General features: G+C 41.5%; 3 protein-coding genes across 3 annotated transcripts; 2 read left to right on the top strand and 1 right to left on the bottom strand.

The window, feature by feature from the left end:
* Positions 1–19: 19 nt before the first annotated feature.
* On the bottom strand, positions 20–3,280 carry si:ch211-266i6.3 (cytoskeleton-associated protein 2). Its single transcript, XM_029447649.1, has 7 exons — positions 3,055–3,280; positions 2,516–2,596; positions 1,613–2,412; positions 1,244–1,523; positions 1,100–1,157; positions 626–896; positions 20–480 (listed from the first exon to the last, which is right to left on the bottom strand). The coding sequence occupies exons 2-7, from the start codon at positions 2,558–2,560 to the stop codon at positions 219–221; spliced, it is 1,716 nt and encodes a 571-aa protein (XP_029303509.1). The 5' UTR covers positions 2,561–2,596; positions 3,055–3,280; the 3' UTR covers positions 20–218.
* An 892-nt stretch (positions 3,281–4,172) lies between these two features.
* On the top strand, positions 4,173–8,347 carry thap12a (THAP domain containing 12a). Its single transcript, XM_029447645.1, has 5 exons — positions 4,173–4,496; positions 5,182–5,299; positions 5,566–5,664; positions 5,776–5,812; positions 5,937–8,347. Exons 1-5 carry the CDS (start codon positions 4,411–4,413, stop codon positions 7,739–7,741), a joined length of 2,145 nt encoding a protein of 714 aa, XP_029303505.1. The 5' UTR covers positions 4,173–4,410; the 3' UTR covers positions 7,742–8,347.
* Positions 8,348–10,155: 1,808 nt separating this feature from the next.
* LOC115018691 (uncharacterized) lies at positions 10,156–21,907 on the top strand. Its single transcript, XM_029447844.1, has 11 exons — positions 10,156–10,535; positions 12,344–12,464; positions 13,141–13,248; positions 13,352–13,388; positions 13,566–15,364; positions 15,473–15,503; positions 15,727–17,492; positions 17,600–17,648; positions 17,770–19,568; positions 19,687–19,723; positions 19,819–21,907. Exons 1-11 carry the CDS (start codon positions 10,441–10,443, stop codon positions 21,324–21,326), a joined length of 7,350 nt encoding a protein of 2,449 aa, XP_029303704.1. The 5' UTR covers positions 10,156–10,440; the 3' UTR covers positions 21,327–21,907.
* Positions 21,908–23,818: the final 1,911 nt, after the last annotated feature.

The raw sequence follows: 23,818 nt of genomic DNA on the forward strand, positions 1-23,818 counted from the left end.
GAGATTAATAAGACATACATTTAAAATAACATTCTTTTATTGCACTGCATTTGGCAATAAACATCAACTTTATTCAAATTAACAATAGTGTTAAAGGATAGTAAATGCATTTAGAATACACAGGAATAGTGTTTTTGATAAAACAGCAAATATTTTAGTGATTAAAGTATCAGTATAAAGTGTCCATTAGTTTGAGTCCCATACATTTCCAGAGCTCCTCACAGTCTCGGCTGGTCTGGCAGATCTTCCAGAAGTGCATGATTTTTTCTGTAGATGTAGGCATTGGGATCCTCGTCCAGCTTCAGCAGCTCAGTCAGAGACGACACACAGGGATCAGGATCGACCAGCATCGCTGGCAGGCGGGAGGATTTTCGCTCAATGCGGCAGGAACGACGCACTGGAGTCAGATACTTCAGATCTTTGATGTGGCTCTTTCTCCCGGATCTACTTGTGCTGGCCTCTAGAATTGTCCTCTTGACACTAAAAGGGTATTTTAAGATTTAAAATACTACATTGCAAGTGTCCGAAATGAAAATACATTCATGGTTAAATAAAGGAATGGTGGACTGAAAGGATCGGCATAAAGAGATTGCTAGTATTGCAAATTAAATTTAAATCGACTCACCTTTGCAGGTATGGAGTGGTCTTTACACTGTACTTTATTATTGACGCATCCTCCATCTGTGGCATGGTCTTCACAACCTCATCACTTTCTACTTCTTCATCCGTCTCCACTATCAGGTCATCACTTTCTTCTACTCCATCCTTCACTTGCTCAACCTTTAGCTGCTTGCCAACATCCTCAAGCATTTGCTTCTTCAGCTCCTCTTTACATTCATACGTCAGTTTGCTGTCCTCCATTTCATCATCGCACACATCGGTCACCTGTGAAGGCTCTAATGGAAACAAAGACAACAAGTGTTTAACAAGCATTTGTACAGAGTGGTACAACAACTGCAGTCATAATACATCTTATTCATCCTTAGACCAGAAATACCAGTGACCTGAGTGGAAGAATTATAAAAACAAAACTGCCCCAATATCACTAAATTCTCAAGTTGGCCAGTCACAGTGAACGGGCAGCTGTTGGTGAACTTACCATCCGATGTAGAGGGTGTCGCCAGGGCCTCCAAAGCATCACACAGGTTCACAACAATCTGTCGAAATGAAACAGAAAACATTGTTCATCACCGTGATGGTAATATTTTTAATACAGCAACAGAAACACTGCCTGTTTCCTTACATCATCTATGCTGCCCTGTGACTCTTCGAGCAGGTCCAGGGTGGTGTTCATGATCACTGGAGTTTGTCTGTGTGTTAACACTGCTCCCTGAGTGTCTGCACAGTGAGCAGCAGAGTCTGGCTTGTGGGCTTCCAGTCTGGGTTCATCGTGAGGCTGAGACGGTGGTTTGAGATTAGTTTTAGGTTTTGCAGAGACTTCGGTTTTAGACGGTTCTGCTGTTGTCGTGGCTGGTCTCTTGGTAGTCTTGCCCTTGGAGGCGAGCCACTCGGCAAGTTTTGCTCTGCAGAGGGAACACAGATACATTTGAGCATTTCTCATGCACAGTAGTACAAGGGGAAACATCAAGTGTGTATGTAGGAAATATTTTACCTTCTTTCCTCAGCGGTCTCCATGGTAAATCTGTACTGACTGTGGGCACTTGAGACAGGAGGTTTGTTGACCTTCTTGGCAGTCACTGGAATCTTTGGCTTTGAGTTCAGAGTCCCTCTCCCCTTGGGGGGAGCCACTTTAGCATTTCTGGAGCTGGTGCCGGCTAGTGTTGCTGGGATGGTCCTTGAAGGAGGGCGAGCAGAGCGGAATCCAGCAGTGGGGCGGCTGGTGACAGCAGGCTTGGAAACCTGAGCAGGTCTATCCAACACTGACTTGGCCCTTGTAGGCACAGGCTTTTGTGTGCCAGACTCAGGCAGGTCAGCAGTAGATTTGGACCTGCTTTTCATCACATTTCCAACCGTTTGGCCCTCTGTTTTGGCTGCTGATGGTTTAGGATCTGGCCTGCCCACAGTGGCAGTTGACTTCCAAATGGATCCAATTCTTGACTGGATGATCTTGCCTTTGTACATGCCAGGAGCAGATTTTGATGATGGCACATCAGCTGGTGGCTTTGGAGCTTCTGAAACTACTTTTTTGTGTTTCACAACCTGTTCAGTGAGGAAGGCCCGACTATGCGTTTGCCTTGGCTTGACATCAGTAGCAGCAGCTCCTTTCTGCACAGTCTTTACCTTTTTCAGAGCCTCACCAGACCTAGTGTCAACCTTAGCTTTAAGAGAACCAGTTTTTATCACGGTTTCCTCTTTTTTGTTGCTCGTCAGTTGGAAGGGAAGAACAGGCGGTTTATCTCTTCTGGTTAAAGACTTGCTTCCATATGCAGGCTGAGCATTTTCCTTGTTTACCTAATACAGTTAAAACAATAAGACCATTAGGTCGACTGAATGTGGGATACAATACGCATGGAATAGTATTTAAATGTGATAATCATTAACGTAAAAAACTTACCTTCTTATAAGTGTAGTTTCTTTTTGAAACTACGATGTTTTCCATTGTGACGCCTCGACCACGTTAAATCAATGGAGATTTCTGAAAGCCGAACAAAGCAGTTAACATATACAAACATGATTCCGTGAGTAACCTGTAACATCATCTAACGTTACTTATACAAACATGATTCAGTGAGTAACCTGTAACTGAATCATGTGTGTATGCGGTTAAATTGTAACATCATCTAACGTTAACATGCTTGTTTTTGTTTCACAATGTTTCCCTAAAAAAACTGCCAGTCAAAATTTAAGGAAAACATTGGAGCAGTTTTCATGTATTCTTTCCTGTTCAATTTTAACAAAAAAACATCCAATTCGTATCTACTTTCGTGCAAAATTTGAAAATATTAGCAAACATTAGCAGTTGGTGTAATGTTAACGTTGTGCACACAATTTAACGTTACTTAGCGGACATAATGGACCACACGCGAATAAACGTTAATGTTAGTTGTAGTGCGCTGACTGTAACGTTAACAGTTTGAAAAAACGTTAACTTACCCTGCTGTCTTTTGTTGTATAAGTATATAAGGAGAAAGCACAACCAAAGATGCTCTGTGACTTTCCAAACCGTCTCAGGCAAAACTCTCAGACCCTGCCTTCCTCCGCGAAAACATACTCCATTTGATTTGCCGCTGCTGTGCTGCAATTGGTCATACTAGTATCGCGAGATAAAACGATTAACCAATAGGGAGTCTCAAAATTAAGAACGAGAATTGAAGAAGACTGGATTATTTCATCCCACTTCAAATGTGCTTCCTGTCTGTTTGAATGTTTGAACGGTTTGAACCCAAATAGAATTCCTTTAATACTGGTCCATGCAGACAGCTACACGCCCATAACATACATACACGGATAACAGCCCTGACAGCTTCTGTTACAACGGTGATGAAGAGAAAAACCAACAGCTCCATTGGGTAGTATTCATTATCAGGGAAATAAAGTTAACAGAAGCAATTATTTTCAGGAAACAATACATATTTACACCACGTTGCTATATTATACACATATGAGTGTAAGACACCTTCACTGTTTTATAATGAGATGGGGTCTATAGCTTGGTCACCACCACAAATAAATAACATCAATATTTTCTGCACAAATTGCTTGGAAAAATGATCATGTTGTAACGATGATATTAATAATAATACTAAGTGTAACAGTCGACTCAACGACTATGTGTGTGTCAATTATGAATTGAATTTCATGTTACAAATACTTATTGAAGTACTTTTGAAATATGCCATTCATAGATGCATGAAGGGGACATGCCCTGGCAAGGTTTTCAACATTTGAAAAGACTGCTGAGGATTATGGGAAAGAAGCGAAGCGCGGGATTTGATGTACAATGTAAAATACATCAAGTTTCACAACATATTTTGAACAAGTAAAATAATTTTCCTTCAAAATAAAATCTAAATTACAACCACAATCATAAAACGTACACTATAATCTAGATATGTCTGTTGCCTTTGGAACAACTGTACTAACGATAAAAGGACAAACACCAAAAACAATAGGGGTTTTCGAGTTGTTAGGTCGGCCAGCGTGTTGCATATTTTAATGATAACTTGTCAACCTAACAAAGCTTAGTTGGCACGGTGGACATTTTTTAGAGGGCTTCTGAAAAATAAAATGTCATACCTTGGAATATTTTTGAAAATAAATAGTGCATTTTTATAGTAGGAAGTTTTATTCAGTTACTAAAACACAATGTGTTTTATTTTGAAATTACAAAATCGGAAATGAACTTGCTGTTCAACGTAGCTTGACAGCTAACTAGCGTTAGCAACGTAGTTGGCTACACCCCAAAGGGATTTCACAGCAAAAAAAACCGAGTATATAATACAACATATAATGCAGAATTACTGCGCTGTGCCGAACTGTACTGGTGGCAAAACCGACCCTCAGCCACTTTTCAGGTTTCCTCATGATCCAGAAAGGTAACTATTGCTAATACAGATGCTAAAGCAAACAGGGAGCTCTCGAGCTACCCAGAACAGTGTGTTCATTTGTACGTAAAACAAGACATGGCATGCATTGTAAAACGAGGGTAACTGGTTAAATTGTGGAAGTTTAGTTCAGCAACATTTGATGCCTGTAGTTCTCCCTATATTAAACCTATAACGAACTAGCTATTTACCTCTCAACACCCAAACTCAGGTCAAAGGTTTGACAGATTCACGTGCCCTTGTTTTTTGCTGAACGGTTACACACCCGGCATATTATACGACCTTTTGGAAACTGAAAATGTTTTCGCAAAGCCAGGTTACAAAATACAACAGTATAAAAGACTATAGTTGCACGTAGTAAAGGACTAGTTCCAACATCTAACCTAGTTTATTATTCCTGAAAGGGCAAGTGAATGATGGCTCGTTGGAACATTAGTACAGTGTGTAACAGTCAACAGGAGGTGTCCTTTAACTCATAAAGAACCATATTTCCCTCCTAAACTACAACAGAAACAAGTGTCACTAGCCATTCATCTATGAAATTGATTTATACGTGTTATGCTTTTGTTTTATGATGTATTGTCTCAGGGTGTTGACTTGATATATAACTGAACCTTAAAGCTAACATTTCTATTGACTTTTAAACTTATCATTTTGATTCAACCTCTCCTTTCAGGTCCAAAAAGTGGATTGAAAAATGCCAGAGGCAAGATCTCATAGACAAATCACCGGGCCAGTTGTACGAGTGCTACAGACTTTGTGGGAAACATTTTGAAGCATCTTCTGTTGAAAGTGTAAGTTATGTTTTCAATATACTGATGATTCTTTGAGCAAATTGTACAGGGCCATGTAACGCCAGACTTTGCAGTATTTTTTAGCTTAATCCTGCCCTGCATATTATTTCACTAACTATTCAATCAATACAGTATATTGTGTCGTGAATATGAATGTAACAGGAATACTATGTTTTAATACGAGTTCAGCTTATTATATTATATATCAGTATGTTTTTAATATGTGCTGTATAATAACATTTTCTGGCTTGACTTTGTTTTTTCAGAGCGCTCAGAGCACAGTGCTGAAGGAAGGTGCCATACCAACCATCTTTGATGGACCAAGCCAACCTCAAAATGCGCAGGTGAAGCGCAGTAATGTGACGGTGGGTAAAATAAATCTTAATTGATTTAAATGGAGGGAAATCATTTGTATAATTAGATTGTTATGGTTTATTTTTTAAAATACATTTTAAGATGACTATTTATTATTGCAGACCAAAGATGATGAAACGGACAGCAAGGGGAGAAAAAGTAAGTAGAAATATCGACATGCACACGTTTATAACAAATGACGCCCACGTTATTCGTCACTTGGTTAATGATTAATGACGATTGATCTTTTTCATCTTGCAACTGTTCTTCTTTCTCTTTTTAGAAATCAAGAAGTCTCAAGCAGAGACCGCTAAGAAAGATGTGCAGACACTCCCAGAGGAAGAGGAATACAAAGAGTATCTTAAATCCTTGTTTAAAGTTCTTGTACTGTTGGGAGAGCAAAGCATTCCTCCGACAGGGCCTGGCGATAATAAACAGGATGGCAACTTTCAGGCATTGTTAGAATATCGCCTGAATAGCGGAGATGAAGTCCTTAAGAAGAGGTACGATGTGAATAAGGAGTGCTGCTCCTCAGATCAGCTCAATCAGTTGATTGAGGTGTGTGAGAAATGCATCCGCAGTAAGCTGGTGGAAGAAGTTCAACAAAATGGCTACTTCTCATTACTTACTGATGACTTGGTGAAGATCTCAGGAGAATGGTTCCTCCCTGTCTTTCTGCGTTATGTGGACCAGTCTAACTGCCAGCGGGAGAGGTTTGTTGGATTCTTGTCCTTTGAGGGAGACGCAGATGCCTTAGCAGAGAAACTGCTCTCTGAAATGACTGACAGTTGGGGCTTGGATATGGAACAGTGTAGAGGTCAAGCCCACTCCTCCTCTGGGACACATTTGAGTAAAATAAAAGCATTTTCTGCCAAACTGATGGAGAGGTATCCAATGGCAGTGCTTACACTAAGATCTACTCGTACTCTGAACCTGTCACTGGCTAATGGCATGGCTTTGTCAGGAGTTCAGCTTGTTTTGTCTACCTTTATGAAGATTGAGGCATTCTTCAGTCAGTCCCCTTTACTGCAGTTGGAGTTGGAGCACGCCATTTCGATTTTCTACCCGGACAAAGAAGAGAGGGCCAAGGAGCTGAAGGAGATCTGCGGAACCAGCTGGACCAGACGACATGATGCGTTTGAGGTGGCAGTGGAAATCCTAGAGGCATTGCTACTCTGTGTGGACAGCGTTCATGACAACGAGGACATGAGGTGGAACGATCAAGTCACACACAACGCCTTGGAGATTTCAAAAGCACTAGCTGATTTTGAATTTACAGTGGCACTGGTCGTGCTGAAAAACACTCTGACATTGACACAAGCGTTTGGGAATAACCTGCAAGGGAACGCAACAGATGCCCACTTTGCTGCAACCAGTTTAAAAGCTGTATTGCACTCCCTGAAGGAAGTGTCTGACAACATCGATGTGTATCATGAGTTCTGGAACGATGAGGCCGTTAACCTAGCCACTGCGATGGAGATCCCAATTAAGGTTCCTCGGTCCTTCTTGAGAAAGCAGCAGTCAGAATCTGGAGCCGTTCAGCCGGAGAGTCACTACAAGGAGCGCCTGTCTGTTCCCGTGGTGGAGCACGTCATCAAAGAAATGAATGAACTCTTCTGTGAGGACCACCTAAAGGCTCTGGGATGTCTGTCACTAGTCCCTGCTGTCATAGAGCAGAATAAGTCTTCTGAACCCGAGGAAGAGAATGTGCAAGTGTTTAAAAACTCCATCCCTAATGCAGGAACCCTCTCCGCTGAGATGCACTGTTGGTGGGTTAAATGGAGCAAAAAGGGCAAAGGCGAGACTTTTCCTTCAAATCTCCATGAAACGCTGCAGCTGGCCGATGTGAAGTTCTTCCCAAACATGCTGGCCATTCTGAGACTGATCGGCATCCTGCCTACCTTGGCTCTGGAGGACAGCTGTGATGTGGCGTACAAGCGCTTCCAGATGTACTTGGAGAACATGCCTGACAAATTCAAATCAAAAAGTCTTGCTCTTTTAAACATGAACTATGATGTTGGATATGATCTGGACTCAATGGTTGAGGTCTATATGAAGACATACCCTGACAGGGAGGATGTGTCTTAGTCAGTTGTGACATGTAGTTAAACCTCTGGACAGATTATCTTCAGCTTTGTAAATGTTTTTTTAATATCAAGCCCTCGTACTGAAGGAGCATCTTCTGTAGGCTGTTTTGTTTTTTGTGTTAACATGTAGATTGTAAATAAATGAGACTGGCTAGCAAAGTGTCATGAATTGAGTTATACATACCAGACATCTTTACATTTACCGTAGTTGTTGCTATACTTTACATGCTTTCTTGTTATGTTTTGGGCAGCCAGTATTAGCCACTCTGTTGTCATCCTGCAAACCTCCGAGTGTGACCGAGTCCTGATTCCAGCTGTCCAAGTCCATTCCTCGACTCTGTTGTGTAAACTAATTACAAATGGTTCATGTTTTTAGAGTGGGGGTTAATACTAATGTAAGCCTTGTTAAAGTGTTTTCTGTCTGTCACCCAGTGGTCTGCTGACATGTAACAAATCAACTGTCCATCCCTCCCTGAGCATGTTAATAAAGAGCCTTGTCTCATGGGTTTATAACTTTTTAAGACCAACATTTTTTTTAACATTGTAAACTAAGTAGAACATTGCTTCCAATAAGTAGGGAAAAAGTCTAATTTAGATTTTTATTATTTTGTTTTTTTGTCCAGACTGAAACGGTACATTTTCCTTCCACGGCAGATTTGAAACGGGCCAATTAGCACAGCTGGGCGGTGCATAACATATTTCTATTAAGTGTGTATTCTGAGAATAATTCACCAAGTGTTGAGTGCATGGTGAGGTAGAGATGGCCCACATTTCATAGCGACACCGCTGACAGTCTATCACTGTTCAGCTTGCTCGTTGGGTAATGTGTCTGCAAATGGAGTGTATGCTTGTGACTCAACAGCTGAGTCATCGTCTACTAGAGGGACATTCAGTGTTTAGTGAAATCTCATGTTATTGAAGACAAAAACGTCTCCTGCTACAAAATAAAACATTTCAATAGACTTGGTTCTTGTCGTCCTTCCTTTTCTTTAAGATGTTGATCTCCAATCGGAAACAAAAAGCCAAAAGAATTGCTTTAAAATTCAAACTTGTGTGTGAAAAGGGAGCTGTCATTTTATCATCTGTTGCTTTCCTCCATTTAACTGGAATATGACCAAAGGAACCTTAATACAACCACTCATCTGTGGATGAAACCATTTTTTATGAATCACACAGTTACAGTTTCTATAATTTGTATGCATTAGCTGTCTTTAGTATAATAAAACCATAACAATTCAGCTGCTATTATCACAGTAGGAAAGGCAAAGTTTTGATTAATAACCCATGCTGTATATCATTTATTTGTTCCAGTTCCTGGGCCCCTGAGTAAGATTGCTTTTGGCCATGTTCTGTGTTTTTCACTTGTCATTGTAAAAAGGTAAGTCAAACTCATTGTTACAGCACACACTTAAATATGTGCTGTGAGACAACAACAAAAAATACTATTGTCAGTGAATGTTTATACTATACCAGCAAAATGGTATTTAAAAAAGTAATCTTTAAAAACAAACTAATTACTCGCTCCTGTATGTTCCAGTCAGTGTACTCTATGTTTTACTGCCAAGACACATGTTAACAAAAATAATTCAATGGACGACACAAAACCTCATAAAAAAGAGTGCCAGGTGGGATTTATGATACATTGTCAGAGAGATTTAAATGGACTACTGAAAAATAGGTAGGATGTGTATCCAGGATATATGGAGGGCAACAGTAAGAATGAAATTAACCAAATCTACTTCACAAACTGTGAAAAAGAGGAAGCTGCAAATCGAAATCAGAGAATATGAAGTCAATTCAAGAGAGTGCTGCACTTCAAGATGTTTACGTAACTGAGCGCTATATGTTTAAATTTGTAATACGGTTTCCGTTTACATGTATGATATAATTAATGAATACTGACAAACATTTTTAACTAAACTATAGTTTAGATGCATATCATTTATGTGGAACCACAAACAGCTAAACAACAACAAAAGCATTACTATAGTCTATTAATATACCGTATTACTCAATTAAAAAATACGATTATATAAGATTTATAAGATTATTTGTTTGTCATTAATTTGGCTTGTTTCACCTTCACAAAAGCAAAGAGCATACTCTTGTCATTTTATGTCATCTTAAATGAATGGCACATACGTTGATATGTTGCCAACATAAAACATTCACATATAAAGGTATACACTATAATTCATGGTCGGATATATCTGCGAGTTCCTTGATATTGTGATTTGGTGGCACATACCATTACAAATAAAAACAAAACAAACTAAAAAACTAGCACAAACCAGTTGAGGGACTGGGGCGCTTGCGTGTTTTGCTCGGTTAGAATGAAATAGGATGTGAACTCTCTTGACGATTAAACTCTTTGGCTGAGATTGACGCTGCCACTCTGCCCTCTGCTGGTGAACATTTTGTACTACACGATCCAGTTCCTGGTTGATAGGATAACACGCTTTCGGCGACTCTTGGCTCACCACGCAACATCAACTTTTGAAAGCATGGAATTAGTAGGTTCCTAGTTTACCAAAGAGACCTTAAGCGAAAAATAACGTTGAAATACAACTGCGTCGGTTGCAGGTTTTCCCAGGGCATGGCTCTGTAGACTCTCCAGCAGGTTTGCTCACAGTAGGCTTGCCAGCTTGCAACCGCCAGCTAAGCTAGCTAACTTGCTAGCTAGCAACATTGCAGTCCAAAATGACTGACTGCTGCGCCGCAGCGAACTGTGATTACCAGCAAGGGGAATCTGAAAACTCCTCTCCACTTTTCAGCTTTCCTTTGGATCTAGAGCGGTAAGAGTTGTGCTTATTTCATTGAGGTGTGGGTAAAAAACGAGCCACTGAGCATGCAAAATAAATGTGTTAGCTACCCACTGTTAGCACTGGCGTTAGCCTAACATCATGTTGGCTAACAGTGACACAACTCTGTCGAAAATGGCGCAGACTAGCGTTACTCTTGAGAGAAAAGTCCGTGTGAAATAAACTCCGTTCACTCCTTCAGGCTGGGAGACCGATGCTAACTTAAGATATCGGCTGATATCTCTTTATCTTTGTGTTCAGTTGTGTTGCAAACCAAGAGAAAACATAGTTTAAAACTTTTTGTGCTGTAATATAAATCTCCATCGGCAGGCTACACGACACCTACTGTCTCGACAGTGTGGTAACATTAGTAGAACTGACGTTTGTGTCGCAAAATTAAACCACTTCATATTGATAGTGCTTTTTTGCGCTATTGATTTCCAAACTGCGTAAAATATACACAGGCATTTTGCATTACAGCTCACTGAACAATATCAGGTGAAACTTATATTTACGTAGTTTTATCAGGTGAATACATAGCAGTCTAGCGCCCCCTTCCTTTGGTCCTGTTGTTTTTCACTGTGAGTCAGTAGTGTTGTGCAATTATATGAGTGTTATGTGTGCATGCAATATATTCAGTAGAATTACTTTAAGGACTATGGTTGGGTGACATCTGCAGTACTGTGTATGTGGACAGGATATTAGGAAAGACTATTAGATCACGGGGTGTGAAGATATTTCACCTCCAGCCTTGCAATGAGTTAATATTTGTTCTTCCCCTCCTTTTGATCTGTGTGCTCGTTTTTAATCTGGCATCCACTTTATATTGTGTTAACTTAAAAGAAGTAAATCTCATTAGCTTGTGAACAAATCCATCCACCCGTATTCTGTGCATGCTCCAATACAAGTCGGTTGAATGAAAGCGAGAGGGAGGGAGAGAATTCGTGTTTAATTCAATTAAGTTGTACAAAACTGTAGTGTACTGTATTACAATCAAAGAATGGACTGCATCAGTGTAATATAAAACCTGCATATGTGACACCTGTCTTTTTAATATGTAATATGTGAAACTTTAGGAAAAATGGTTTTGGCAACAACATGTTTTTGTTCATACCATTAAAGTTAAATGTATAGAGCTCATGTAAAATGGTGAAGCCTTTTCAGCAATCTGTCCCAACTTGGATCTGTCTTTTTTTTTTGTCATCAGCAACACTGAGGCAAGGTTCTTACAAATGCAGCTTACCAAAGCAGAATTGTATCAGTCAAGTGTATCAGTTGGTGTATCAAATCTAAGTAAATGTGTCAGATGGAACCTCTAAGCATCAAAAACAAGTATTTAAATGGAAGTTTTAGTTAAAACTAGCATATATATATATATATATATATATATATATATATATATATACACACACACACACACAGTTTGGACCAATGTAATAATATAGTGTCTGCATACACTTGTAAAGACGATCATTTCCTATTTGTGTTTGACTCTGTAAGCATGTTTAACGCTCTGAAATAAGAAAACCCTTTTATTAGTATCTAATATATCGTGTTGCCTTTTTAATGTGGTATAACCTTATGAACTAGATCAAGAAAGTAGCCAATTTGCTATATAGTTAGGAAGTATTTAGATCTTCTACTATGGTGACATGTTAGTAATGCACAGTCACTAATGTTAAACTGGTGAATCACAACAATTTAGGGTACAGAATATTAATGCACAAGCATTTTTACTAATGCTTAGTTTAATTGGCTGTGACCTAACACTTTATGCCCCCCCCCCCCCCTTGTATTTTCAGATGCAAACAATGGTTGAACAACTGTCAACGCCAAGATTTGGCATCAGAACCCCCTGAGCAGCTGCATAAGCTGTACAGACTTTGTGCAAAGCACTTCGAGCCCTCTGTGATCTCTCACCAGGTAAGAAGCCGTTTTATTGCCCATTACCCTTTTGTGTACATTATATTAATGATTGTAATGTTTCCCCCTGTTTTGTTATTATAATTCCACTAGTGCTGTTTTAGTAAGCAGAGGCTGTACTTCATACTGCCAGCTTGCAATACACTGGTGGAAACCCCGGTTCACTTGTTTTTCTATAATGAAGGCGTATTAGTTTCTCTGGAACAGAAGAGGGATAAATAACATCTGTGCATGCCTAATAACTACAACATGCTATTATGCTATTCTCACAACTGCAAGGAAACCATGGATTCCCAGTTTATTAGGTGCACCAGAAGAATCTAATGCACTTCAATCAATCAATGTAATGGAATCTCATCCATTGGTGCTTGTATTGCTATATATTGATAATGGATATGGTTTTTAAAATGACAGCAACTTCCTTAAAAACAGCAACTAAAACTACAAAGTGTGTTAATGTTTAAATGTGGGTCAGTAAAAGTCATATATTTTTAATAGATGTACAAATGGTCAAAGTCAACAATAGTTTTGTGACTCAACATTTGTGTAACCCGGTACTACGGTGTCTCTGGTTAGATTTCTTAAGCCAGTTATCAAACTGCTGTGAATTTCCCCGTTTCAAATTGAATATTAAGAATTAGCATAAAAGTGTGATGTAATCCTTTTTGTTTTTCAGAGCGCCTCCAGTTGTGTCTTAAGGGAAGATGCTGTTCCAACAATCTTTGACTTAACAATGCCTGTGAATAATCAATCAACCTGCAACAGGAAACGAGCGAGAGATCCTGTAAGTGTTTCATTTAATCGGAAAGAAAATCACTTCTTAATGTTTTTCATCAGACATTAGGACTCTAAAAATACAAACTATTGATTATCTTTCATCTCCCCAGTCTGAAGAGGAGCCTGCCTATGTGAAGAAAACAAAAGGTACAGTAACTGCTTCGGTTCATTCTTTAAACAATCCCCGTATTTATGACCCTTAAGTTGTAGTCGATGTTGCAATGTAATAGCTCCTGTTAAATATTGTAATATATGTAAATATTTAGTCATTGACTGAATGAGCAATGTTTTTAATCACCTCAGGCTTTTTCTTTTTCCCATCAGAAAACACAGCAACAGCAGAAGTGACTGAGGAGAGGAGAGAAGAACCTGAAGAGAACCGTGCAGCGCCTGAACTGCAAAGAGAGAACCAAACCCAAGAGGATGTCACCAGCTCTAAAGCAAAAGAGACTCTGAAAGTCTATTTCAAAGAAATCCTGGCACTGACTGGATTCAGCATAAATGGTTCAAACGTCACTGATGAGCCAATCGGCGGTTCGAGGGGACAGCAGGCGCTTAATCGTATTTGTGTGGAGAAAATTGACAAGAAAGAAATCCTCCAGTTCAGCGAAGACCTCATGCGGGATGAGATCCAGAACAGCCTCAGACTGGCACGATTCTTCTCCATTCTGCTTCAGGATGTGACGAGTATAGAGGGAAAAGAGCAGATCCCAGTGTTCATCAGGTCTGTCACTGTAGATGGGTTCCCACAAAAGCACCTCATTGGGTTCCTGCCATGCGACATGGATGCAGAGAATCTGTTTTACATGCTTCTCTCCGAGTTGAGAAACAAATGGGGGCTGAGGATGGAGCACTGCAGAGGACTGTCGTATCTGGTGACGGGCAGTATGTGTCAGAAGCTGCGAGACCTTACCTCCAAGATTCTGCAGGAGTTCCCACAAGTAGTTCTGTCACCAAGTGACCCATATGCCTTCAACATATGGATTATTCGCTGCATGCCTGTGCCCTCGATTCAAAATGTTGCCAACACTGTAGAGGAGGTGGCCTCGTTACTCAGGAGAACACCAGAGCTGTGCAAAAGATTGGAGGGAAAGATCCAGATGACATACGGGCATATGAAAGGGGAAGTGGACCGGATCAAGGCAGCTGTCAGTGAGAATTGGGAATATGGCACCGATGCCTTCCAGACCATGTTGGACATCTTGGAGCCATTCCTGAACTGCATCAATGAGATGATTTCAAAGGTAGATGAAGATACTGCTGAACAGATGGCCAAGCTCAAGCCAGTTTTGAAGAATTTCAATTTTATCATCACACTTATTGCTCTGAAGAACACCCTCTGTTGTGTGAGCATACTCAACTCCAGTCTCAGGGGAATAATTAGCATCAGCAGTACTTTGCAGTACACAATTTCCAATGCCTTAAAGCTGGTAAGCAAATATCAACAGGAGCTTGCAATATTCCACAGGAAATGGTTTTCAGATGCAATTGGCAGAGCAAAGAAGCTGGGAGTGGAGGTCACTAAACCAGAGGTGGACCAAGGAGACACAACTGAAACGCCACTGGAGGACTTTTACAGGGAAACTCTAAGCCGGCCTATCTTGCAGTATCTTGTTGCAGAGGTGAAGAGAGTGTTCAGCACGGAGATGGTGAGGATTCTCCGGTGGCTTTCGTTAGTGCCCTCTTACATGGCTGACCACAATTTCAGCATTCGCAGGGATAAAGTAGCAGACGCCAACTTGAACAACCTTGCTAGGCCCGACACCTTCTACGAAGAGCTTGGTTGTTGGGAAGTGAAGTGGAGGCATGCGAGCAAGCGCAGAATCCTACCAACCACAGTGTTCGCTACACTCAAGATTCCAGATATTGGCTTTTACCCGAATGTGCAGAGTCTGCTGCGGGTGTTGGGCACTGTTCCATGTGTAAATGCAGAGGCAGATGTGTATGGTCAATACCATATGGTACTAGAGCGGTGCCACTCCTACCTGAGTTCCACACCAGAGAACCACAGACAATGCAGCATGGCATATGTCTTTGTGAACCAAGATGTGCACTTCAATGTTGAACAAATGGTGGAGTCCTATGCCCAGAAACACCCGGACATCCTGCAGTTACTGCAAACTGTAAGTTGATTTTTTTCTCAAGCAGAATATTATTGTAATTGCCTTCATTAGTGATAAAACAACTGTTCTACCTGAAACTACATTATACTCTGTGTGTGTTTGTTACAGGATGATGACACAAAGGAGAAGCCTCCCCAAGGTGAGAGGGCTTTGAAATGAGTTATTGACCATTTCAGCATGCAGGAGTTTTGGTTAATCACACAGATATTCACAACATTTACCAATTCTACGGAATGTTATTCTCAAAATAGAGCTGTAGACACAAAGATGGTTACATTTTAAAATATTTCTTTGAATTAAATGACTATAAGACTAATGTATTTAACTGTAGTTTACAAGACCATTCCCACCTCTCATTTCAGTGGCCTCCCATGGGAACCATGCTGAAAAGGACACTGAAGAGGAATTGCAGTTCATAAACCTAGAGATGGATGCGGAAAGGCTTGTGGAGCTGAAGTGTGCAGAGACTGATAGAGAAGCTCTTAAATCTGCTCTGCAGGCTGCAGTGACCGCTGCATATAGCAGTCAAAGCAGGCGACATAGTGACACTTCTGCTCAGGAAGGAGAGCTTGAGTATGTGACCAAGTCTGAAATGAAAGAAGTTCTCACTGTGTGCGAGAAGGCCGTCAGGGAGGGAATCCTCATGGAAGTGGGGACTTCGTTCTTTTCCTTGTTCATCGACCGTGTTGTGAAGTTTGGAGACAAAGACCATCTTCCACTTTTCCTGAGGTTTGTGGACAGTTTTGATGTCATGCGATTGGAGTTGATGGGGTTCCTTGAGGCAGATCTTGATTGTGATGCCATGGGGCAGCGTCTCCTGGAAATAGTAACAGTTGAGTGGAGTCTTGATTTGAATAACTGCAGAGGTCAAGCATACCTCGGCTCTGGTGATGTTAACTACAAGCTGAAAGCCTTTGCCTGCAAAGTCCAGGAGACTCATCCTCTTGCTATAAGCACACACTGCTCTTCCTACTCTTTCAACACATGGTGGTCCAAATCCATCCCAGTGCCTGCTATTAAGAGAGCCCTGGATACATTTGAAGAGGTGTTGATGTTTTTTGGAAGCAGTGCTACTCTCCAGAAACAGCTCGATCATGTGATAGCCTTTGGTCTTAGAGAGAGCTACGAAAAGGTCCAAGAGTTACAGGGGAAGTTCTGTGCCCTGTGGCAAGAGAAGCATGATTCTTATGAGGTGTTTGTGCAGATGCTGGAGCCCTTGGTTGAATGTTTGGAGAAAATCAAAAATAACCCACAGAGATGGAAAGCCTTTGTGTCTGACCAAGCCGGGGCACTCCTCCGCAAGGTAATGGAATTTGATTTCATCATTGCTATGGTGGTCTTGAAGAATGCATCCTCTTTCACCAAAGAGCTGAGTGCAGGTCTCCAGAAGGACCACTTCAGTGCCGCATCCCAACTTTGCCAAATCAGTGGTATTGTGGCCACTCTGAACAGAGTAAAAACAAACATGAAGGTGTTCCACCAGAACTGGTTTGACGAGGCCTGTGCAATGGCACAGAGTCTAAGAGTGCAGATAGAAGTGCCTGAAAATTCTTTGCCAAGAGATGGCATGATGAAGCCAGTCGGCTTTTACAAAGAAGGCTTAAGTGTGCCCCTAGTAGATAACCTTATCAATGCCGTGAAGGATCATTTTTCAGAGGACCACAAAGAAGCTCTTAACTTCCTCTCCCTAGTTCCATGCTCAGTCACAGTGAGTTACATGTTTGAGAGCTTGAAGTCTAAGCCTCCTCTCTACAGCAGAGATCTCCCTGATGCTGATAACTTCTTCACGGAGCTGTGCTGTTGGAGAGTAACATGGAAGACCAAAGTTGCATCCGTGACCATCCCTGGCTCAATATTTCACACATTGCGCCTGCCACTCATGCAGTACTTTGGTAACATCAATGCACTGCTGAGGATTATGTCTGTGCTACCCAGCACGGCACTGGAGGACTGCGGTGTCATAATGCGCCACAAGAGGTTCCAGGAGTACCTGAGAAATACAAATCCCAAAGTCAGGTCCCAGTGCTTGGCTATGCTGCAGGTGGGCACCGACTTCAGCAGAGACCTGGACCGCATGGTGACCCAGTGTTTGAAGGTTACTCCGCAAGCCTTGGAGGGTATTTGTCTGGTACGTGTTTTGTATTCTTTTGTAAAAATGGCAGTTTGTTAGATTTCTAGTTTATTCTGATTATATGAATGTCCAACTAATTTCTATTTACCTGGGTATATTCACAGGACAAGGAATCCAAAAGTTTCATCAGGAACTCTGAAAATAATATGGAAGGTAAGGTTGTTTAGACATATTATTATTATTATTATATTCAAGAGTACATTAATTAACTAATGACTTGAAGGTTTGTCATAACCACTGTTGTATCGTCTGTTGTCTCCCCTGACATGTTTAGTTGACTGTGTCAAGGAGGAAGCTGAAGAGCCGTCAATTCAGCAATCTCCTGACAAGATTGAGGACCAAGACATGAAACCAGCAGATGAGAATGGGCACTCGGGAGATAATCGGCAAAGTTTGGCGACGGTATTCAAAATGGCCACACTCCTGGGGAAAAAGAACGTCACTCTCTTTGACCTCTCAGAAGAGGACCGAGAGCTTTTCATCCAGGAGCTCAGCATGTGCCACTGGTTTGGAAATGAGAGCAAATGCACACCTTCTATAGGTGATGATGAAATGGTGAACCTCCTCATAAATGGAATCAGAGATGTCATACTCAAGGAAATACAGGAATCGCCGTTCTTCTCACTTATCACAGACAAACCTGTTAAAATTGGTGTCAAGACCCACCTGCCTGTTTTTGTTCGGTATGTTGGAGAATTTGCTCCAAAAGTAGAGTTCATGGGTTTCTTACCATTTGATGAAAATCGTCATGTTGACACACAAGCGAATAACCTCGCAAAGATCCTCACTGAAGACTGGGGCTTACCTATGTCTCAGTGTCGTGGACAAGCAGTCATGCACTTGGGCTCAGGTTATCAAAGCCTGAAGAAAATGTCTTTGGATTTCCTCATGAGCTATCCGCTCTCTGTTGTGACACCCAGTGAGTCATGTGGCCTTGCCCATTGGCTGGCAGGAAGTGTGCCTTGCCCTTCAGTAGCAAAGATGTTGGACATCACAGAAGACCTGCTGCTGTTCTTTAACAAATCTCCTTGTCTAGAGCTACAGCTAGCGCAGGCTGTTGATGGGCTTTTGAATATGCCGAGAGAGGCTCTGGAGGAAATACCAGAGACGTGTTGCTCGAGGTGGAAAAAGAGAGAGGACTTCTTTGACCTACTTGCTGACACATTAGAGGGTGTCCTCAGCTGCCTAGATGCTGTTAGCTCCAGTGCCAGAGGTGCCAAGTCAGTGCATGCACAGGTTCTCTCCAGCGCTCTCAGAAATATGGATTTCATTGTCACCCTTGTGATTTTGAAGAATGCTTGTGCTCCTCTTCGTAACTGTAGCACTGTCTTCCGCTGTGGAAACCCTGCTGACATTCTCTGTGAAGTGGAGAAAATCCCCTCGATCATAGAGACTCTTAACAAAATGTTAGGAAATGTGAGCACTCTGCACTCCGCTTGGTTTGAGCAGGCATTCCAGCTAGCAACCAAGGTAGCTCCTGAACAAGTGTGCTTCTCAGAGGACGCCAACAGCTATGAATCTCCTGAGATATATTACAGAGAAAATCTAAGCGTTCCTCTCCTCAGAAGTCTCATTGATGAAATGAAGTACAGCTTCTCAGACAGCCACTTAAAAGCCCTGTCGGTCCTGTCGTTACTGCCCTCCTGCAATCCGCAGCCCATTGTGCAGGAGTCCACAGACAAGCCATTCAGCCTCTACCTTGCTGATGTTTCTGAGCCTGAAGCAGCTGAGCAGGAAATCAACGCATGGGCCGCTGTCTGGAGTGAGAAATATCAGGATGCTGCTCCTCCATCATCCATCGCTGAAACACTAGTCCATCCTGAGGCAAAGAGCCACCCAACTGTTTCCTCTCTGCTTAGGCTAGTAGCTGTCCTGCCTAGTGTCAGTATGGAGTGGGACCTGATGAAGACTACTCTGAATTCCATGAGGGATCTGTTAAAAAACACTGTATGCAAAGGCAGCAGAAAGGATCAAGTGGTGCTCCTCTCCCACTCCGCAACACTGCAGAGACTGCCAGAGGTCATTGAGAAGTGTATGGAGGTTGATCCAGAGAGCAGTCCATGTCTTTCCCAGGTACATTTAAAATGGTTTTAAGATTGTTCTCGGTTAATTCATCGTGTTTTTTTTTAAGATAACAAAGATTACTGTAGCATTTTTACAGCCATTCTAACAAGTAACACGTATTTTGCAGGTGGTGAAAACTTTGCAAAGACTGAAGTTGGACAATGGTAAGTCCATTTATGGATTATCAAGAATCACGTCACATTTTATTATGAGCGGCAAGTATGTGTGGCATTAACATGTTTTGTTTTGTTTTAATCAGGAGGTGTAAAACCGGCCACGCCAACAGAATCGCACATCTCCATTGTGTCCGTGAAATCGGCTGATAATGAATTGATACTGGAGGTCCCACAAGGACCAAGAACAGCGGTGTCTTTCTATGAGCCACAACTGCGTGAACAAATCCTCAAGGAACTCTGGGACTCTCAGTTCTTTACCGTTATAACTGAGCAAGCGGTTGAAATTGACAGTGTGCTCTATGTGCCGTTGTGCATCAGGTACTTAAACAAAGAGGACATCCAGTGTGAGGAAACACTGGCTTTCATCCCTTTCAATGAAGACACAGCTGTCTTTGCAGATGCTATTCAGGCTGCCCTCTCTGAGAAGTGGGGTCTCAACATGGAGTACTGTAGAGGGCAGGCCTTGCTGAGTGTAGGTGAAGTAGGAGCTCAGATGAGGGCTGTAAGTGTAGCTATAGCTAAGGCATACCCCCAGGCTGTAAGAACTGTCAGCTCTGCTTTGTCTCTTAATGTATGGCTGGCTAAATCCTCTCCCGCTGAAGAAGCAGCAAACGGAGCACTTCTCATAAGTAAAATATTACACTGGCTCACCGAGGATGTAGGGCGGCAGAACAAACTGGAAGACGTGATCATTCACATGTTCCAGCATGATGAAGTAAAGGGCAACGAGCTAAGGGACAAACTCATCAAAAACTGGGAGAAGAGCCATGACATGCACGAGGTGATGGTAGATATTTTAGAAGCTGTCATGCTCTGTTTGAATGAGCTGAAAGGGGAGGGAAGTACATCAAACCAGCAGCAAGCGTCACAGTTGTTCGATGCAGTCAGAAACTTTGAGTTCATCCTATCAACAGTGGTGCAGAAGAACATCTTGAGTGTAACTAAAAAGCTGAGTCAGTCTCTTCAGGGCAAACCCTTAGATATGTTACTTGCTGTGAATAATTTGCCTGATCTCAAAGCATCCCTCAGTACACTGAAGGGTGATATTGCCACCCATCACAAGGCCTGGTTTGAGGAAGCCACCGTGCTGGCTTCTAAACTCCATGTAACAATGTTGCATTCAGTGCTTCTCGAGCCATTGAGTGAGTTTTACAAAGAGTCAATAAGCATGACTGTTGTAGAACACTCAATAGCAGAAATCGATGACCTCTTCACAGAAAAGGTATTGGATACCTTGAGGTGTCTGGAGATTGTGCCTTACGCAATGTCCAAAGTAGAAACCAGCATTCTCAGTGGTCTTGTGTTCCGCCTGTACAAGGAGGACTTGCCAGATCAGGTGTCTCTTCACTCTGAGATGAAGTCGTGGAAGGAGAAATGGTTGGATCCCCTGGCAGGTTATCTCCCAACTACTGTGCTCGATACGCTCAAAACGTCACAGATCAGAAGTTTTAGTAACATTGAAACTCTCCTCAGACTCCAGGTCATCTTGCCGTTTTCAAGGAGGGAGAGCAACTTCAGGCAGGGAAAAAGGAGCTTACAGGAGTTCATACAGCAGGAGAAGCGATCCCTCACTGAGCTACATCCTCTGTAAGAGTTGCACGTCTTCCGTCGCAGGCAGCAGTTTGAGCAACCACACACCATACTTAAGACCTAATGTGTCTCAACCCTGATTGAGGTCCCGAGCTCTGAACTCAATATTTCTGTGTACATTATTGATCTAAAATTCTTTGAGATTTCCTTTTGTTGTTATACTGCAAACCAAGCCCTATGTTATATTTAGTTTTTTTTATTTTTAATTCTGTAGTTTGTACAGTTGTACTGCCCAGTGGGACCAATGTCTTGGCAAAAAAAAGCAATGCTTGTGTGCCTTGATGCGAAACGATTAATTCACCCCATGTATCATGATAATTCAGATGTTGAAAAATGTCCCATTGGAGTTGACTGACTTCTGTATCGCTGTCATAAATTCATTATAATGATTAAATTGCACCCTTACCTTTCCTGGGCACAAATAGAAATGGTTAGTTCCATCATGTCTTCTGATGATTTCTCATGTTTCCTGTCTCTTTGCAGGAATGAATTTGCTGTAAACGTATCTTTTGAAAGAATGTTTCCTTAATAGGAAACCTTCATATATATTTGTCAAAAAAGTAATAAAATGCTCCAAAAAGATGTTTTGGCTTTTGCGTTTTTCTTCTTCTTGTGTTCTGTGTCTGTTAGTCAACACAAGATGGCGCTGTAGGGCTGCGATTTGTCTTAAGTGGAAATAACTGAATCTGGTCAGATGAGCCCTTCTACACACTTTAATATACATGTAAAATAACACCTGAAAAGAACCTGTATGATTTGTTTTTAAGGTAAATAAAAGAAAGGTTGAAACCGACTGCCAGTGTTAATGCTGGCTAAAAATAGGCAGACCCCCCCTCTACTTTAGGCCATAATGAATTAAATTTTAAAATGATTGAATGATTCACTTACTGAGCAACAAGGATGTGGGTTTAGAGGAAGCGTTGTTAAGGTCATACAACCATTAGCCTACATTATCTCAAGAGGCCTGTTAAATATTTATTTTACAGCCACCTTTTGTCCTCGAATAAAGTGTAATGCTGGGTGAGAGACAGGTTTGACTTGTATTTGCCAGTCATGCAAATCACTTCTTTCGAGCTCCATTGATACCATTGTGGTTTGGTTAATATGTACTTTCTAAGAACAAGTGGATTCTGTTGGTCAATTATTTGCTATGAATTCCAATCTGGTGTATAATAAGCCTTTAAAAGAAGAATTTCAATCACGGCTAATGTACTGACGATTAGAAAAGCAAGGTACTGTAGCTGTTATTGTGTGTAGCTTTATTTAAGCCATATGTTATTACTCTTATATAACTGTTAGCCAATGGCAATGTAGCACTAAATGATGCACTGAATTTAAAGCTGACCAAAAAATTTTTTTATTGAACTAAACCTGATTTCTTTTCTCAATTTGCCCCAAATCTATTGTCCAGGTTTCGTCAAAAGAAAGACTGCTGCCGTTAAAAACCCTTCCATATACAGTACATGCACTTTGTCTGTTGACATGAAGCCACCTTATCTTTAACACTGATAACCCCACTGAGTGCACTTTTTAAAAGAAACATGTATTCTTCCTGTGAGCTGTAACAGCAGATGCCTCCCTGACAAAGCCCTGATTGTTGGTGCTCAGCTCAGTGTGAAAGGAGCATCTCCGTGTTCCCGCTCAGCTGCTGAGCAAACGGATCTGTCTCCTCTGTGGGCCTGGCCGCCAGCAGCACTGTTCACAGGCCTCACTGTAGCCATGTGCAGCACAGGAGCACACCAGCGTCGTCTCATAACCCCATCTCTACACTCTCCGCTAAGAGCGATAAACCTACAAGCTGTGTTTTATTTACACTGTGGATGTGAACAATTTTACAGTTTAAATCTCAGGTACAGCCTGTGTGTTTGAGCATGAAGAACACATCCTCCATCTTTAAGCAAAACAAGGTATTGCCATAATTGACCCGTGCACCAGGTTTCCTGCTGGAAGTCAAGGTTCTGCACTGATGTAAGACCCGTGGCACTCTGTAATCATGTCCATACACAGCCAGGCTTTAACTACACTCTGGAGGGGAAGACACAGGGCTTAAGTGGATTTTATTTCAAGGTTCCCTTTCAGGGAATATTGGCAGCACAGGCCAGAATTCAGATCCTTCTTGTATTACGAGCAAAATCTTTGGTTTGAATTATTCAGATGTCAACTTGTTGCTTGTACTCTTAAGGAACACTTCATTTTTACTTGCCATTGAATAGTTAAAGGATTTTAAACTGAAAGTGAAATGTGAAGGATTGTCTTTGGTCAGTGTGTTTAACCAATTCTGAGAGATTATCCGATTATGAAGCTGTGAACACAATATTTTAGGATTGCTGAAAAGCTTTACTTGATTGTCTGAAAAAAGAAAAACTAAAGCGAAAGCATTTATTTGCTCCTGGGACATTTTCTCTGAGCGATGGGCATGCGGCTTGGAATCTCAAATGCTTTTGTAATCCTTAAAGAAGTAAGCTTTAATCATTTATGAGGATGTTCTGATGC

Source organism: Cottoperca gobio, chromosome 14 (assembly GCF_900634415.1).
Source record: "Cottoperca gobio chromosome 14, fCotGob3.1, whole genome shotgun sequence".
Taxonomy (NCBI): domain Eukaryota; kingdom Metazoa; phylum Chordata; class Actinopteri; order Perciformes; family Bovichtidae; genus Cottoperca; species Cottoperca gobio.